At 48.0% G+C, this 18,039-nt stretch overlaps 3 protein-coding genes across 9 annotated transcripts in view; 2 read left to right on the top strand and 1 right to left on the bottom strand.

Annotated features, from left to right (window-relative positions):
- Flcn (folliculin) overlaps positions 1-628 on the top strand; it is a 31,768-nt gene extending 31,140 nt beyond the window's left edge. Inside the window, exon 14 of one of the 2 annotated variants that reach the window (XR_007107617.1) lies at positions 524-628. The gene's annotated coding sequence lies outside the window, so the exon portion shown is untranslated. Of the gene's footprint in view, positions 1-356; positions 465-523 lie in introns of those variants that run through there. The other variant, XR_007107616.1, reaches the window with a different exon arrangement.
- Pld6 (phospholipase D family member 6) lies at positions 118-16,748 on the top strand. Of its 2 annotated transcripts, XR_007107618.1 has the most exons (3): positions 118-642; positions 3,696-4,158; positions 16,394-16,748. XR_007107618.1 is itself a non-coding variant. In XM_047543211.1 (2 exons), exons 1-2 carry the CDS (start codon positions 222-224, stop codon positions 3,941-3,943), a joined length of 669 nt encoding a protein of 222 aa, XP_047399167.1. In that variant the 5' UTR covers positions 118-221; the 3' UTR covers positions 3,944-5,628. The 2 variants fall into 2 exon arrangements, 1 of the variants encoding a protein (XP_047399167.1); XM_047543211.1 differs by lacking the exon at positions 16,394-16,748 and having other exon boundaries at positions 3,696-5,628.
- Positions 8,859-18,039, bottom strand: part of Mprip (myosin phosphatase Rho interacting protein) — a 143,837-nt gene continuing 134,656 nt past the window's right edge. For all 5 annotated transcript variants that reach the window (XM_047543199.1, XM_047543198.1, XM_047543197.1 and 2 more), the window contains one exon: positions 8,859-14,566. Coding sequence is in view for 3 of the 5 variants with exons in the window: in XM_047543197.1 (XP_047399153.1) it covers positions 14,495-14,566 (72 nt within the window). In the remaining 2 variants the exon portion in view is untranslated. The remainder of the gene's footprint in view (positions 14,567-18,039) is intronic.

Genomic DNA, 18,039 nt, shown 5'->3' with positions numbered 1-18,039 from the left:
TGTGGGGGGAGGGGGCGGAGAGGGCAGGGAAGGACTGTCTCTGGCAGGCTCAGCGAGGGTGCAGCCCAGCATATGGTCAGTGGACCCAACATTCCAGCCCGATGCACTCAGCCGTTGGGGGCGTGGCGAGGGCGTAGCTAGCACGTGGCGTGGCGTGCCAGGGCACGTGGTCTGGTGCGCAGGCGCGGTGCCCTCCAGTCTGGGGCCTCAGCAGCGGCGCCATGGAGCGGTTGCGCTGGCAGATGGTGGCTGTGGCGGCCGCAGGCTTCGCTCTGGCCCTGGAGGCGCTGCCCTGGCTGCTGCGCTGGCTACGGGCTGGGCGACCGCGGCGCGAAGTACTCTTCTTCCCGTCGCAGGTGACCTGCACGGAGGCCCTGCTGCAGGCCCCGGGCACGACGCCAGCCCGACCTCCCTCCGGCTGCCCGTGCAGCCTACCCCACTGCGAGAGCTCGCTGAGCCGTCTGCTGCGCGCGCTGCTGGCCGCCCGTGCCAGCCTCGAGCTCTGCCTCTTCGCCTTCTCCAGCCCGCAGCTGGGACGCGCCGTCCAGCTGCTGCATCAGCGCGGGGTGCGAGTGCGGGTCATCACCGACTGCGACTACATGGCCCTCAACGGCTCGCAAATCGGCTTGCTGCGCAAGGCAGGTGAGCCGGGGGGATAGGGGGCCCATGCGGGGCGCCCAGATCAAGTAGCCAGTCGAGGCGGAAGCTTGGTGGGAGGGATTCATTTAATTCCCATGGTGGCCTTGAAAGGACAAAATGGTTTTGCAGAGAAAACGGACCTGCCGCGCGACCAAAGTCAAGCTACCTAGCAGGTGAGCTGCACCAGGATTCTTTGCAGAGCGGCCTTATACCCCGTGTCTGAGTATGTTCCCAATGAGAGGAGGAATTCTGGTGGGGATTTCTAAGGCTAGGTGTCTTGTCCCAGGACACCACATAACAGGTGGAGCCTCCAGGATTCCCGCTTATTCCCATGCCCTGGGTTGCGCTGGGGGATATGAGGTGCCTGGGCACAGGTGGGATGGGTTGCCCTGGCCATTAGTTTTTGTGACTGTTGTAGTCCTAGATGAGGTTGACTCAACCTGACAGGACTCAGAATGAAAATCAAGGCTTAAAAACAATTCTGGCCATACGTGCAATCCCAGGGATTGGGGAGGCTGAGGCAGAAAGATCTCAAGTTCAAGGCCAATCTCAGCGACTTAGATCTTTGCTCAAAGTGAAAAATAAAAAGGGCTGAGGTGTAGATTAGTGGTAGAGGCCCTTGGGTTCCATCCCAGTATGGCAAAACAGAAAAGCTCAACTTTCTATGCTTAACTCCTGGCAGCCTGCAGAGACTCTGAGCCATTCTGTGGCTGTCAGGGTTTGGCTTCTACTCACAGGGAAACAGGCATTCGCCTACAGCACTATTGAATCCCATTCTGGGTTCCAGAAATGCATAAAAATTACCTACTGAAAATGGAGCCAAAAATGTTTATTTGATGAGCTGTTGTTTCTTAGCTGCAAAGAATGGAAAAGACAGATGTGGCTGTCTGGACTGCTTCTCTCCCCAGCATGAGGATAAAATGAAATAAGCAGTATGAATGATCTGCAGCCTCATCTGCCTTTGGAGGATGAGATCTGTTCTTTGTTTACCTACTTCAGTGTGGCAGTCTGGTGTGCTCTTGCTTCCTGTGCATTAGCACTGCACAGAGGGTAAGCCTTGGTGTCTTCCTGATCACTCAGGCACCCGGGAGAACCATGTCTGTTTGCATATCTGCCTGACTTAGTAATTCTTGTGGCCACTGTGACCGACATGGGACATGTCCAGTGGTCTTACTGCCCAGTTATTTCTTCTGCACAGCCACAGGTTGCCTGCTGATCTGGGAAGCAGAGGAACCCTTCTGGGAGTCATTCTCGGTTTCCTCGCTCCAGGTGTGACCCTATCCAGTGCATCCCATCCACTGGGGCCAGAGTGGAGACTATTGTAAATATTGAGGACATTCCCATCTGTCTAACTGTCAGTCATAAGAGTTGGCCTCAGTCTGTAGGTTATTTCAGTGTGGGAAGTGTGGATTCTCTCAGGCAAAATTTAAATTAAGCTAGCTTTTAGACTTTGCAGAATCTCAGGTTTGGAAAGAACCAGAGTCGCAGTGAAAGATTGGACTTCTGCTGATGGCTTCCCAGGCCACATCTGGGCTGAACTTGTTCTAGGTTGTCCATCAGCATCCATCCATTCAGCATGCATTATGGGCCAGTATCTGCTAGGGTTGGGTCCAGGTGCTGGGACCACAGCTGACCAGGTCCCCATGGGGAAGCCCACTAAATCATGAATATTCGATTTAAGGAACTTACGAAGGGTCTGGAAGACTTCAGTGAGGGAGGAAAGGGGGTGGTCAGGACAGTTGCCCAGAGGCAATGAACTTAACAACCTGAGACAACACTCTGAGGGACAGGCCTTTGGTTGGAAGGAACAGCAGGTGCAGTTGCCCTGAGCTGCTGAGGAAGAGGGAGGTCGTCTGTGGCTAAAGTGGTAAAAGGTGTCAGTGGGCTGGTGTTGTAGGACACCACTGTGTGAGGCAGGAAATGGCATGTGTGGTCTCTCAGGTTGTCCAGACAACTGTGAGGAGCAGGGGAGGTGGGTGGCAGGTGAATGGAGTGGGACCAAGTGGAAGCTGGGCCTGTGGTAATGATGGAGTGTCCAAAGGGTTGGAATTTAGATTGTTTTGAGGGTAGAGGGACGGGGTTTGCTGGTGGCTTGGTTACAGGGCACGAGGAAAAGAAGCATCAGATAGGATCCCTCATGAAGAGGGAGGCATGGGATGTGTAGCTGAATTTGAATTTCACATAAACAGTGAGTAATTTTTGGTGTATGTCCCGAGTGCTGTAGGAGACATATGAACTTTCCAGACTTACTCACTATTCACCTCAAACACCAGTTTGGACCGCCTGTGTTTTTATTTGGTAAATTTGGCCACCCCATTGCACAACCACCTGTTTTAAACTCTTTGTCCGGGTGTATTGCCCACAGTTTCACTCTGAGAGCAGATGGTGGTGGCAGGCAGCCTCCTTGGGGCTGGTACCCTGGAGAGTCAGACAGATGCAGCCCTTCACTCTGGAGAGTGGGAGAACTGGGGTAGAAGATGAAGGAAGCTGGTCACAGGTGTTGGTGAAGGAAGCAGGGCAAGGTGGAGAAGGCACTGTGTCTTAGGGTCAGCTAGGCTGAGGGGTCCTCCTGTTTCAGGAAGAAATGCAGGATGCACCTGGGAAGTTTAGTCTGAAGTTGGCCAGGTAGGTGGGGCTTTTCTCCTGACTCCTGCCTCAGCCTCTGTCCTCAGCCATGGCAAGGTAGGAGTGGAAGGGAATGGTGAGGACAGCCATAGGTGCCCTGCACCCTTACCCAGAGCTTGACTGTGAAGAAACATGCTGGGCAGTTGGTTTAGACCCCAGACCTAGCGAGGCTGGTGCAGGGTGGGTATAATCCCAGAGGAGAGTGGGTAGGGTCCTGTCACAGTGTCCCCACCTCCCATCCCTGCTGTTCATCTCAGGACCACTTGCTCCTTTGTGACTGGCCCTGCCCAGTTATAAGTCCTCTGGGTGACATACTTGCCCTCTCCCTGGGGTCTCCACACTGTCTTGGGTAGCCAAGGATGGCAACCCTGGGAAAGTACCTGGGGAGGGCTGTGCAGGGGAGGAGAGTAGAGACTGCCTTTCCTCCACAGGTATCCAGGTACGGCACGACCAAGACCTGGGCTACATGCACCACAAGTTTGCCATTGTGGACAAGAAAGTGCTCATCACTGGCTCCCTCAACTGGACCACGCAAGCAATCCAGAACAATAGGGAAAATGTCCTGATCATGGAGGATGCGGAGTACGTGAAGCTGTTCCTTGAGGAATTCGAGCGGATCTGGGAAGAGTTTAACCCCACCAAGTACAGCTTTTTCCCACAAAAGAAGCGAAGTCGCTGAAGCTGTACCCATCGTTATCCTCAGAGTTTCAGGGGGCACATCCTGCACTGGAAAACCACCCCAACCTGCAGAGAAGCAGAGTTTGCACTTCCTGGGCATCAAGCTGTGCTCTGAGACTTCCACCCAGAAAGTCACTTAGGTGAAACTCTTTTGCTGATTTACTACACTGAGTTGAAGAATGTTGGGGTTAAGAAGGGAGATTTCTGTTTTATCAGGTCAGTGCCTTTGGACTTCACCCTTTCCCCATCTCCATAATAAACTCAACCCTGGCTCCTTGCAGCCTGCTTTTGGGAGCTTTGACATATCCTGCTTTAGAACCCAGTTTTTCAGGCTATGTAGACAGGCACAGGGCCTCTGAACATCCCATGCCATCTTCTGTTTCTAGAAAGGTGTCTGCTTGGGCAGGCTTTGTCCAGGTCAGCCCTTGGCCTGTCCCTGAAGATCTTCCTTCCCTCATCTGGACCTTTCCTAGCCAGCACAAGAGTGCACCTGGCTTGCAGGGTGACAGGCTCTTCACACCTTGCTGTCCCAGCTCTCTGGTTAGAGGAAGTCAAGCTACCTTCCAGGGCTGCCTCAGAGCTGGAGCTGCCAGAAAAGGCATGCCGTTCTCTTAGGCACCTGCCTTCCAGGCATTGAGTGATGGTGTGGCCCTCTACAGCTAGCCTTCATTTTCCTGTGGTGCAGTGCCATGGTCTGCTGATGTGGGCTGCAGGTAGCCAGAAGCCGTCTGTTTCTACATTGTGCTTATAATTTTTAACACCCTTATGTTCAAGATAATCTTGTGTGGTTAGGAGCAACCTCACCTTAGCACCTGTGGACCCAGCAAATTCACTCCAGCTCATTGTAATGAATTGTGGGGTTCCTGACCACAAGCAGACTCCAGAAAAGGAGAGTCCTCTCCAGCTGCGGTACCCTGACCTCCATGTGTTTAGCTCGAAGCTTTGATGCACAGATAGTTAGGGAAACAGATTTTTCATATGCATTTGTGAAATGTTTCAGATTATTATTATTTGTTTTGGTAATGTGTACCTTACATGCAAGTAGCCTGAATAATATCTGAAGCTACGATTTTGCTGTTGTTGGTGTTTGTGTGTGATAAGCTGGGTGACTGTTACAAGGACTGAGCAGATGGGGTCTCCCATCTATAGGAGCTCATGTTACTGTCAACACCTGGAGACTACTTAGTGCTGTGTATTTCCCCTTTTCTAAAGTTACCTTTGATTTTGTGCTAGGCAAATTAACTCGAAGTTAATTTTCTAAAAACTAATGGAGGCTATAAAATGTAATATACCCAGAAGTGGTTACATTAAGTGTTTTCTTTCCCAAGTTTGTGAACTCCCATGGTATGTTCTGGAAGGAGAACTGTTGTCACACAGTGTCTTCTGAGTGACACTGCTTTGGGACCCTGGGCTTCTGGCACTTTTGAATAAATATGTGCTGATTCTGGAACACAAATGCCGTGTGGCTTTACCTTATCCTGCTGTGTTCAGACAGCAACTATTCTTTATTAAAACTTTTTTTTTGCAGGGAATATATAGCTATTTAGACACTAGTGGTCAAGATAGAAGCCCCTCAAAAAGCAGCAAGACTGTGAGGTGTTATTTGGGTACATCCTGGATATGAGTGTTTTCCAAAATCCTAGCTTCTTTTGATTCTATTTCTAGACCTACAAGGCATGGCGATTCTTAGCCATTTCCTCTTCCCCTCAGCCTGATCTGTGACAATGTGGAGGCATTCGGGGAGACCTTGGGTTCCACTGCGACTGCACCTTCTCTTCAGAGGGTAGACTGCTGTTCAGATGACTGCATGTGGTTATCAGGAATTGGATGCACAAAAGTATCCTAGCTGAGATATCTGCAGGAGTGTCTGAAGATCTGCAAAATAATTTTATTTCATATATTTACTTTTACTTAATGCAATAATTATAATTTTCATCATATTAGCAAAAGGAAGTTGAACCTTACAGAAACATTGAGATACTAGCTAATTTTTTTTGAAAAAAAGCTTTTGGTAAAATTAAATATCCCCTGTGGAAATATGGCATTAAAATTTCCCTCAAATATGGAGGCTGTGTCCTCTACCAAGGGGTATTTCCTCAGCTTTGGTACAGATGCCCATGAGTCCCAGGAGCATGAGGGCCACAGGTTCAGACCCAGAGCCCTGGGGATGACCATGACAGGCTGGCAGGTGCAGGTACATCCCTAAGACCTTAAGGTCCTTGAAGCCAACCTAGGCAAGCACTGTCTCAGCTGACTGAGAAGATCCTTCAGGCAGCAGCAGTTGTTCAAAGTGCTAGTCCAGGAACAGGCAGGCAGGCTGAGGGGACCACCTACAACTGGTCTGGTTTCTATCTCAGCATAGGTGAAGCAGGTGATGTTAAACTCGGCACAAGAACAGAAGAGGCTGGGTGGGGAGTTGTGTAGTATATGTCACATGAGCCTCTCTCTACCGTCACGACACTGTTTTCTTTCTAGAGAGATCTTAATAAATTCCCTAAGTAGGCTGGGCAGTTGTTAGTGAGAGTCTGGGAAATATCACTGCCTTTCCCCAGTCCCATCATCAGCTTAGTGGTTAGATGTGTGATCCCCATGTGATAAATTTTGTGTATGGTGTGAGGTAGGGGTCTGACTTCAGTCCTTGCCTATGGATATCTACTCATCCTGGCAGCATTTCTTGGCATGATTCTTTACCCAGTGGATGGTATTGACACCGTAGTAGAAAGTCAATTGGCCATAAGTTTAAAGGCCTATTTGTGAACTCTCAATTCTGTTCCATTGATTTTTATACCTATTCTAATGCCAGTTCCCTATGTTTTGATTATTGAAGCTTTGTAGTAAGTTTTGAAACCTGGTGGTATGAGCCCTCTTTGTTCTTTCCCAGTATTAGATATTCTGGGTTCTTTCATTTCCATATGAATTTTAAGATCAGCTGATAAATTGCTGCAAAAGAAAGGGTAGGATTTTGGTAGTAATGCATTGTAACTGTAGATCAAGTTGGAGAGTGTTGCCATCTTAAGTCTTCCAATTCATGAACAGGGGATGTTTACCCATTTATTAAATCTTTTCTTATTTTGATGTTTGTTGTTTGCAGTGTACAAGTCTTATACTTCTTTTTAAAAAGTTTAGTTTTTCATGTTACTGCAAACAGAATTGCTTAATTTCAGATTTAGATTGTTCATAACTAGTGTGTTTTACTCACTGATTTTTGTATACAAACTTGCTGAACTTACTAGTTCTAATAATTTTTTAATGAATTCCTTAGGATTTCCTATATACAAGATCATCCCATTTGCAAATAGAAATAATTTTTCTTCTTCCAAGTCCAATGCCTTCTTTTTTATTTTTCTCTAGTTGTTCTGCTAGAATCCCCTGGACAATGTTGAATAGAGGTTTTGAGAATAGATATTCTTATCTTGATCCTTACCTTGGGGGAATAGCTTCACACAGGCCTTTATCATATTGAGGAAGTTTTTGTCTATTCCTTGTTGAGATTTGTTCCCCCCAAATCATGAAAGAGTGGATTTGCAGATGTCAATGGGTTTTAAATTGTATTTACATAGTTAAAAAAAAAATAGCCTATGATGCTGGGCATAGTGGCGTATTTGTGTAATCCCAGTGACTCAGAGGCTGAGGCAGGAAGATCACAAATTCAAAGCCAACCTCAGCAATTTAGTGAGACCCTGTCTCAAAAAAAGGGCTGGAGATATAACTTAGTGGTAGAGTATCCTGGGGTTCAATCCTTGGTAGCCACCCCCTGCAAAAATGTGTTAAAACTACAGAACACTATTCTTAGACCAGTGTCCAAAAACTTCGTTGTGTACATTTGAATGTAATATCTTTTTAAGTACACAAAAAATAATTTAAAAATTCTAAAACAACTGGGATAACCCTCTAGAACATTTTACACCTGTATTTAACTTTTTGTTTTGCTGAGTTTTATACATTCCTTAAGTTGATTTTTAATTGATAGTCTAAAACCTGAAATAATATTGCAAAACAAATTGGTTCCTTTTAAATTTGCTATTCAACAGAACTTTTAAAAAATGAAATAGAAGAGAAAAATCAGTTTATTATGATAAAGTAGCATTTTTTTTGTTAAATTTTGGGGGTGTGTTTTGGATCATGATGTAGAATGCATTTTTTAAAAAACAGAAGGTATATTTACATTGGAAATGTGTGGGCAGGGTGCTGGGTAGCATGCCTGCAATCCCAGTGACTCCCAGTGAGGCTAAGACAAGAGGACTTTAAGTTCCAGGCCCACCTCAGCAACTCAGCAAGACCATCCCCCAAAAAAGCGAGGAGAGGTTAGGGATTAGCTCAGTGGTAAAATGCTTTGAGATCAATCCCCAGTACCCAAATAAATAAAGAAATAAAAATTAAAAAATGGTATAGTATGGGAGAATTATGGGACCTTGATTACTAAAGGCATCAAAATAAATATTTTTTTAGACCATGAAGCCTTCTGTGAGGCAATGTGCCATAACTAGATTATGGATGTAAAATATTTTTTCTTATGGTTTGTGTGTGAACATGTAAAATCTGGATTTTTATGTGAAATCTCCTAATTTTAAAATACTGAAAACTAATCCAAAACTTTGAGAAAAGTTTTTGAAAAAGCAGGCTATGAAACTTAAAACTTGGGCAGGGATAGTGGCTCAGTGGTATAGTGCCATGTGAGTTTGATCCTCAGCACCACATAAAAAATAAAATAGTAAAAAAAAAAAATACACACACACACACACACACACTTATTTATTTATTAAAAAACAAAAACAAAAACAAAAAAAACCTCAAAAAACCAAAAGCTTAAAATCTAACCCATTTTAGGAGGACAGGATGCTCACCGATTTGTGGCTTAATACCTAAACACATTTGCATTTGCCTCTGCATGAATCAACACCGCATCACACAGCATGCAAAGGGTGATGCAAAAATAGTTTATTATGATATAGTTCATGTAAAGTTAGGTAGTATTTACAAAATAAAAATGGTCAGCTACATCCATGGGAATCTAGCATGTCACACAAAGGAATAAATATTTTGACAAAGTAACACTTCAGTTAGTAAACACATAATCACAAACTCTAAGGAAAAAAAAAAAGTCTGAAACTGACCACCAAATCCAATTGTGTGGGGAGAGAGGCAGACTTAGCTCAGTGCAGGACAAACTCTGGTGGGAAGCAGCCACCCTGGGTTTCCTGCTCCAGGAGGCCGGAGCTGGCCCTGGAGGGCTGTTCCCATGATCAACCTGGTTCATAGGCCTTGGGTTTTCTTCTGCATTTCATTTTTAGTCTGGCGAACATGATCATTTACTATTAGAAATTGAATAGCAGTTAAAGTGACACATGCCTGTTTTTTGAACATTCATCATGTGACTACTGAAATAATGAACTGTGGCAGAAGTGGTTCTGTGACTTCTTTCCAGACTTGTCACAGCACACAGAAATTGCCTGTGTTTTTACATTGTGTCCCATCCCCAGCAGTTTGGCAGGGCAGTTTTGTCTTTGACAGCTGACCTGAGACATGCACTCTGGTAGAAGGGGATGTTTGTGAGAAAGATTATTAATTCTTAATTGTTGAGGAGCCGCTTGGAGATGTTACAACATTTCATACACACTACCTTAGGAAAACCACATGAATTAATTATCACTTAATTGTTTTGAATCCTAACATTATCAGTAGATAAGTCATTAATAGTAAAGGTAACTAAATCCTTTAAAGTCCATTTTAATTGAGGTTTTGTGATAGAAACATTAACACAATAGTGAATTTAGTGTTCTTTACAATCTAGTCCTAGCTAAAATAAAACTAAACAAGTGATAAAACTTCTAAAGGGGAAAAGAGCCGAGAGTGTGCTGACCATAGCAGGCTGCAGGGGCCCACATGTATTCGGTGACAACTCCATTTCCTTATGGTGAATTTGAATTGCACACTGGGGAAGGCCCCACCCCATGTGGAAGCTGCCACCAGAGCTCACTGCTATGAACCACAGGACACTGTAGCATCTTCCAGTTCTGGATTGTCCGATCACAGCCCTCCTGTGAATGTTTTCTTACCAATTTCACAGAAATACATATTGTAAGATAAGATGCATTCCAAGCTTCATGACCTCCATGGAGTTACACAACCAGGTAGCTGGGGATCCAGATGGCTCAGCTGCTCTGTGCACAGCTGGGCCTTATGAACAGCCCTGGACACTGTCAGAACCAGGCATGGAGATCTGACAGCTACCAAGCCTTCAGCCTCACCTCCCACAAAGGTCAGGCCTGGAATTACTAAATAGACTGGTCAAGACAGCCACCATTTTCCTTTATCCTTCAGAACTCTGAATGGTTCTACCAAGGTGTTACAGAATGCTTACAGTGACAGATGAGGTGTGGGCCATCTTTCAGATACTGTACACATTCTCTAAAACCATCTGCTAAATGACCCAGCTTTCTAAAAAGATACAGTAATCACCAAATCTTGTTCTTATGATGTTGGATAGGGTTCAATGCTGTGCCAAAGCTGCCCTCCTCCCCATCTTAAAGAGGGATATCTACAGAAGCCTTTTAAAATGCCATACACTTTGTCACAAAAGTCCCAGTAATATTTACACTGCTTGCTCTGGATAATATGCAGAAAATTTTGAAGGAAATAAACACTGCCAGCAGGGCACATTGGGCATGTGTCAGCTTTCACAGTGCAGCACTGCACTGCTGCCCTCAAGTACCTAAGGCCCACAACCCGCCATGTGTTTAGTTGGGCAGCAGCTTGTCCCACCACTAGGCAGTCTACAAACTCCACTGCCCTGTTAACTCTTTTGTAGACAAGCACACCTGAGACTTCTCACAGGAACTCAGGATGCAGGGCTGCAGATGCACTTCCCATGTTGGCTTATGTCCTCTTCCTGCCAAGCCTGGCACCACCATTGTTACCAAGCAGCTGCACCCTGTTGGCATGTGGCTCTCACTGGCTGTTCACACGGAGGCACAGCATTGGGGACCCCAGAGCATGCATGGGGCTCAGGGTTGCTTAGCCAGCTCTGGTCTTCAGGAACCAGGGGGACAGTTGGAATTGAGGAAAAAGACTGCTTGTTGGTATGGGGAATGTGCCTGCCGGAACCCCACCTAACCTGCTTGGGTGGTCCTGGTCAAGGACCCTGCAGATGCAGCTGGCCATGTGTTAGCTACCAACTGTGCACGCCCAGGCATTTGTGATGAAAAGGGTCATGTTCAATTCTAGGCATGTTTCCATGTGGGTAAGTCAGTGCCCCATCTGCCTCTGTAGGGAATTAAATGGTAAATATATTTCCATATAAAATTTTTTTAAGCCATCAACTTTGCTTCCTGACCAACTCTCAGGATTACTTCCGGGCATGTTCTCAGGTTGAGTTTTATTTTTTTACACATGTGATCATGTCTCCTGAGTTTGGTCCACAGGAGCTTTCAGCAAGTGAACAGCTGGATCTGAGGCCAGTGTGTAAGCAGATTTTTGCCACACCTGTGCCTCTGTTGCCCAGTGTGTGTTCTGTGCTCTCTGAGCTCTTCTGCCTTATCTTGCTGCCTCGGGGGAGAAGCCACTCTGATGTCAGCTCTGGCTCAAAAAACCCACATTCCCAATGTACTCCCCACAACCCAGGATGTTTCCACTTCACCCAAGCCCCAGGCCTTCTCTGGATTCTCGGCAGCAGAGGCTTGAGCTGTGGCCTCAACTGGCAGGCATCTTTGCCCCAAGGAGGCTGCATCCAGCGGCCCTCTGCAGCACCACTGTCCCCCTGCTCAGGTGCTGGGCACCACAGTTGACAACCTGACAAGCAGGAAATGACTCTCCTGTTTATGGGTGGGCACATACGGTATAGTTCACGCAGATGTTTGTGAAAGTTGTCCCAGAAGTCAAATGACTTCCCCATTAAGTACTTGAAATGGCTTGCTTGCAGATGTGAGCAGATCACAAGTGAACATTTATAGGAAACTAATCCTCACAGCCAAGCAGGCAGAGCTTGCTATTTCTTGTTTGTGCTGGTAGCAACCTAAGACTCCCAGTCACAACACAGCCCCTGCCACCTGCAGCAGCCCCGGAGACAATGCCTGTGCCCACTCCACCTCTACATCCTGTCGCTGCTCTTGAATGCACACGCCCGTAGCAGTGCAAGCAAAGACCAGCACAGGGGGACTCCCTGCACAGACAGGCAAATGCCAGCACCAGACCCCCGGGGCCCCAGGAGGCATTCTGCTCTTGGGAAACACTGGTGGCACAGGAAGAATATCTGTCTTAATTCTCCTCGTTTGGTTCACTTCAGTAGGACACTCAGACTTAACCAACCCAGGCAGCAGTGTGGCAGTGGTCAGGTGCAGGGCCATTGTCTGTTCCTTTTTTCTGCTGGTCCAGTTCCTTGGCGATACCCACATACCAAACTAGCCCTGGGGCAGGGAGTCCTGTTGTCTTGGGGGTGAATATGGAGCCTTTGCCAAGAGGCTGCAGTGACAGGAGTACAGGTGCCCAGCTGCCTTCTGGCCCTCGCCTCTAACCCCCAGTGCTGTACTCAGGTTCTTTCCTAGATTCCTGAGGTCCAGCCTCAAGGGATATAAATAAGTTCTAAAAACAAATAAAATTGAGCTGTGGGCCAACCTGCTTTTATTCAAAGCACTGTGCGGTCTGAAGACAGACAGCCTGGCTCCATGCAGCACCGCAGGGAGTCGGGGAGGCAGGAAGGTGCCTGCAGCAGGGCCAGAGGGTCCCCAGGGGCCACAGGGATGGTCACAAAGGAACCACAGTAGAGCAGAAGAAGGGCAGTAGCCCTCAGAGAATGAGGTGAAATCACAGCGCCCAGAGACCAGGCACAGTATGTCCTGTCAGTGTCCCAGTGGACTGCTGTACCTGTGTTCTTTCTGCACATTCCCATTCTGAGCATGATGCAGACAGGTCACGGCAATTTTTCAGGTGCTGCCAATCTGGGGGTTTCTGATAAGTTGGTTTTAAACAGTTCTAATTTGCTTTTGCTGTTGAGAACATGGGTTACAGGTGTGGATGAGGCCTCATCCAAGCTGGTGAAAGGGGAGGCTTAGGGCCTGTGTGGAAACCACCCGACCCTGGGCCTTCATCCTGTTACCAGGGCGGGTCAGATGGCCTGGAGGAGCTTGTCCATTAACTAATACAGAAACTGAGCAAGGTGATTTCTACATTTAATCCCAAAGTATTTATCTACCTTAGACCTTCCAACCACCTCAAGCATTAGCACAAACCGAAAGCTCCAACAGTGGAGCCAGTGGAATGGGGGGGGGTAATAGTGGGAGGATGTGGGGCAGATGGTGGGGGTCTTCCAGACACAAGAACTCTGATTCTCCTGCTTCACTCCTGTGTGCTGGGGGCTTCTTATATGGTATAAGTTAATGGAATTAATGGCTGCCACAGGAACAGAATAGAAACCCCAATTTAAGAGATTTTCAGAAAGTGCTGCAGAATGTTCTGGACAGTTAAAAAGGTCCTGTCAGACTCAGAAAAGCAGACTTGATAGCACAAGTTCACCGCAACCACACTCTTCAAGAGGCAGGCGCTGCAAGGGAACTCCCCAGAGCTCAGGTCCTGCTGGCCTGTTCTCATCATTCTGACATCCTCCGCACTTTCCTCTCGACTTAACACAGGGGGCCTCCTCCTCAGCCTTTGCAAAAGCAACATGACAGTTTCTTTTCAGGAAGATTTTCAAAAAGTGAGCAACTTTTTTCCCTTTGGATGACTCCCTGAGGGAATCCGTCACTTTAGTCTGAAGCCCCAGGTAGCAGGCCACCAATCCCAGCAGTTAGGAAAAGATCAGGGTTACTGCAGAGCAAGGGAGGAACGAGTGGAGGAAGGAATGAGAGGGGCCGGGGATTTTGTGCAAGATTTAATAAAAAACAAACAAAAATAGGAATGGTTGCTTTCAACATTTTCCAGGTTGTGAAAAGGTTTGCCAGAATTATCTGAGGCGTGGTTCTAAGCTGCATTAGTGGAACAAATACAAAATGCTGTCCTCCTCCCAGGCCAAAAGGCAGCACATGCAGGCTGCACACCCCACCCCAGGGCCACCTCCTCCAGCAACCAGACAGGTGAGGCATCTGTGCTGTGGTCTAGCCCAAACCTGACCATCCAGGTGGCTCTTCTCTGACCAATAGGATTCTGTCCACCTGGTGGTGCCCGCCCAGCGTGCAGCAGAGCTGGAATGGCAGCCAGGTCCCCACCCCTGCACTCTGAGACAGGGCTAGCTTATCAACAGGCCGCTGAGCCTTAATACTGACAGTGAGTGCGGTGGGACCATGGGAGGGCATTCTACTCAGATGCTGTGGGGACAGCCCTCCCTACCCCACTGCTTGAGCTTCACTAATTTAAAAATACCATGGAAAAAAAGCTGTGATAGAGACAAGAAGTCAGAGTCAACATGGCAGGGAATGGTGCGAACAACCCACACACCAGTCTCTCATGCATCCATACCCAATTAATGATGACAGTAACAACAAACAAAAGTACAGACAAGAAGCTGCTTGGGTTGTGCTGCCGCCAGCTGGGAAGGGTGTGTGTCAAGTTGCACGGGACGCAGCTAGTCTTTCTTCAAGTCCCTGGATTCAAAGAGCTTCAGCCGCTCCTGCACCGTCAGGCCTTCCTTCAGACTCTGGGTGGAGGCAGAGAGAGGGGGAAAGAAACACTGTTAAATGGCGGCACACACCAGGCATACACTGAGGCTGGGGCTTCAGTCAGAGGGTGCAGATGCGGAGGCAGAAGGTGAGGGGCGGGCTCCTGAGATTAGTGGGCATGCTAGGACAAGACACAGCCCCTGTGGGATGGTGTTATTGGTGGAATATGCTTTCCCCTGCAGAAACTTACGTGAATGGGGCGGGTGGGGGGGGGGAGACTGAAACAAGACCACATGTTTCAGTAGCTTGATTCTGGGCTTAGGGCTCTTAAGACAAGCAGCGACCAGAATGACCCAGCTAGGGGGAATGTGCTATGAACCAGTTAACTGCCCAGCTGTGCCCCTTCCCGTATGTGCTTCTGTGCACGTCTGTTCCTTTGTGCTTATGGTTCTGATAACGTTGGGACGCGTGTCCTGCTCTCCTGGTGCATCCTGCTTGGCACCTGCTGCTGTAGACGCACTTTGGGCATTTCCCAAGCAGAAGCCTGGGGGTAGATCACCAGGTGTTGTGGCTTTTAAGAACACACCAACATAACTGGGAGTTTCCAGAACGTAGAACCTATACTCTGTTCCCATGGGATCTTGGTAGAGTGTCCTGAGTATGGATATTTTCCTAATTGGGGGACAGACTATTTCCCACTTCACTCAGACTTTTCTTAAAGATTTCATCGGATGAGAAAAGAAACACCACTTATCAGAATGACTGTAAACAAACATCACAATGTCCTGTTGGATTGCTGGACCTTGGTTCCGCAGTTGCCACGTCTCTCCTTCACAACCAGCGTCAGTGGTAGGCTCAGCCCTGCCTGATTCTGCAGGGCTCACTTAATAGAGCTGGAGGGGCACAGGCTGTACTACCAGGAACAGCAAATCAAGAGTGTGGCTTTTGGCTCATATCCACATATCAGTTTTAGTTGAAATGCTAAATGGTGTGAAACTGCTTTCTGGGACCCTAGCCCCTGGCATCTCCAGCAGTGGGGTGGCTCATGGGACAGCCTGGCATTTCCTAAGGTCTGGGGCCCAGCTTCACTCAGAACACCTCTGTCTGTCTGTCTGTGAATAGACACACACATGTACCTAGAGCGTCTGGGGCCACTCCTGATCCCAGGTGTTCTGTAGCAGTCAGGTTCCTAGAGTGCTGGGCAGAGGCATGGTCACCACCCAGGCAGGTGGCCCTGAGCTGAGTGCCCCCTGAGGCAGACCTCGGCAGAATGCTGGGGCTGTGTGGCATTGCCAGGCCTGCTCCTTTCTAGCTGAGAACTTTCTTTAGGACTTAAACTGGCTGCTCTAAGACTCATGTGAACAGGAGTGTTTGGCCTCTGGGACTGCCCTGTGTGTGCAAGGTGGAAGTTCCCAAAGGACAGCTGGCGCAGCAGGCTCTACACAGTACTCAGGGTTCCACTTTGCACGCCTTGGGACAGACAGGGCAGTTTGGGGTCAGATAAGGCACTGCAGTTCTAAAGGCAGAGAGTAGACCAAAGTCCTGCGCTGCCCCTCACACCCTGGAGATGGCCCTCCCTCCAAGGCCTCTGGATTCTTCTCCTAGGTGCTCCTCAGCCTGAAGACAGGGCCACAAATGGACTACTGCCTGCCAGGTCTCGGGGTGGGGTGGTGGTGGTGGTGGTGGTCATCACTGGCTTCCTTTGGGGCTCACCCCCTCCCTGGTTAGTCTCTTTAATCCACTCCGAGGTTACCACAAACATGGGCCTCCATGAGAACACCAAGGAGAGAATTCTCTCTGCTCTGCCCTTGATTCAAGAAAGAATTGTGCTGACTGTTGTTGAACTAGTTTGCTTTAATTCACAGGCACTGAGACTTGCTATCTTTTTGAGTGAAGCAGGAAGTAAAAACAACATGCATGAAAGCAGCTGATCAGTACACAGCCAAGACTGTATCAAAAGGCACCAATGAAAGGTTCAGTTTCTGGTCACCTTCACTGTTTTCTTGTGGGGTTGGAGGGAGTCTTCGAAAGTACTCAAGAGAAAGCAGGGTCAACATGCCTCACCAGAGGTCCGCCCTAGTGCAGCACACAGTGTCCCAAAGGGTGTCTACAAAGTTTCTACATGTCTGCTGGGGCCCACAGGTCTGCCCTGTGTACCAAGGGCTTCTTCCACTGGAACCTGGCAATGGCAAAAATAAACTGAAAGAACGCTCTGATAAGACTGTGTTCTTGTGTCTGCCTCTGTCCTTTCCTAGTCCTCTATGGAGTCTGAGTGTATCCTGGTGACCTGGATAGTCTTCCTTGGGTGTCCACAAAGGTCTTCATGTCCTATCTTTGTTTCAGTGACTTCCCAGTGCTCCGTATGATACAGCACAGAGCACTACAAAGACCCATGTATAGTCCTGTTTGTCTTAATGTCACCGCAGAGTCATGCATCATGTGCAAGGACACCTTGCAGTACGGTTTCCTTGTACTCCCCCAACCCTGCCCTCAAATGTCCTTTCTAGGCATTTTTAGATCTAAAGGTCCAACTCCCTCGGGAACTCTAGGCTCAACTCAGGAAAGGCTAACAGGTGGCAGCTTGAGTCCAGCCTCAGAGAGGAAGACAAATTTCATAAGCCAAAAAATAACAAGCTTCCTTTTACTAAACTTGTCATGTTTAAAGGAAAAAGCCCAAAATTTTCAATCAAGCTTAAACCATATTTGGGCAGAAAAATAAAATCAATTTAATTAGGAAAAAAACCCCTTGGGTTCTCTTAATATTCTTACTAAGGCAGACACAACTCATTTGAGTCTCAAGGCTGATGTCCCTTGGCTACCAGAATGCCCCAGAAGGTTGTGGGGCTCATAAGCAGCAGGAGCTAGTGACCACACATGCTCCAGGGTCATTGTGTCCCCTGCTCATGCTAACAGGCAGCATTTCATCGGTAGGGCTGCCCCGCCTCCTTCTGTTGGGACAGTGCCTTCCTTCCATGGTGCTGGGGAAGGTTTTTGTTTAAAAGTACTGGCAGATAATCGTGTATCTTTGTGCAATTGTGAGGCTCCTGTGAACCATTTCCCCAGGTGCTGCCCACACATATTGACCGGCAACCCTGAAGGACCAGAAGGCTGAGAAGGGCTGTGAAGAATGGGGCAGCAGGGGGCACTGGATGTCAGGGAGGCTGGGCCAACGAGGCTGCTCAATAGGCAGGTGAGGTCTCCAGCAAGGGCAGACACTGCTTGCCAGGGGCAGTGGGCATCTGTCAGCTCTACCTCTTGACAGAGGGCAGAATGGGTTTGTATTCCAGAGGTCGGGGATGTGAGCTCAGCACCGTGCATGAACTGTCCAGCATGCATTAACACCTGTCCAGCAGGCATGGGGGTATCTTGGGCAAGGGTCAGCTCTGAAGGGGTTAGAGTGCTAGTTAGCGCCCCAGAACAGGGTGCAGAAATCTCATGTGGATTTTTTATGTGCTTGCTGGATGAATTAAAATAAAGAACAACAGCACAGGCGTGTGCTATGGAAGTGTGA

Source organism: Sciurus carolinensis, chromosome 3, assembly GCF_902686445.1.
Source record: "Sciurus carolinensis chromosome 3, mSciCar1.2, whole genome shotgun sequence".
NCBI lineage: Eukaryota > Metazoa > Chordata > Mammalia > Rodentia > Sciuridae > Sciurus > Sciurus carolinensis.
Note: the sequence above shows the minus strand (reverse complement) of the source record. Positions and strands in the feature narration are given on the sequence as shown.

Coding starts and splice junctions, on each gene's coding strand:
- Pld6 (XM_047543211.1), top strand. CDS start 222: ATGGAGCGGTTGCGCTGGCAGATGGTGGCTGTGGCGGCCGCAGGCTTC. Junction 643..3,695: donor CGGCTTGCTGCGCAAGGCAG/GTGAGCCGGGGG, acceptor TTTCCTCCACAG/GTATCCAGGTACGGCACGAC.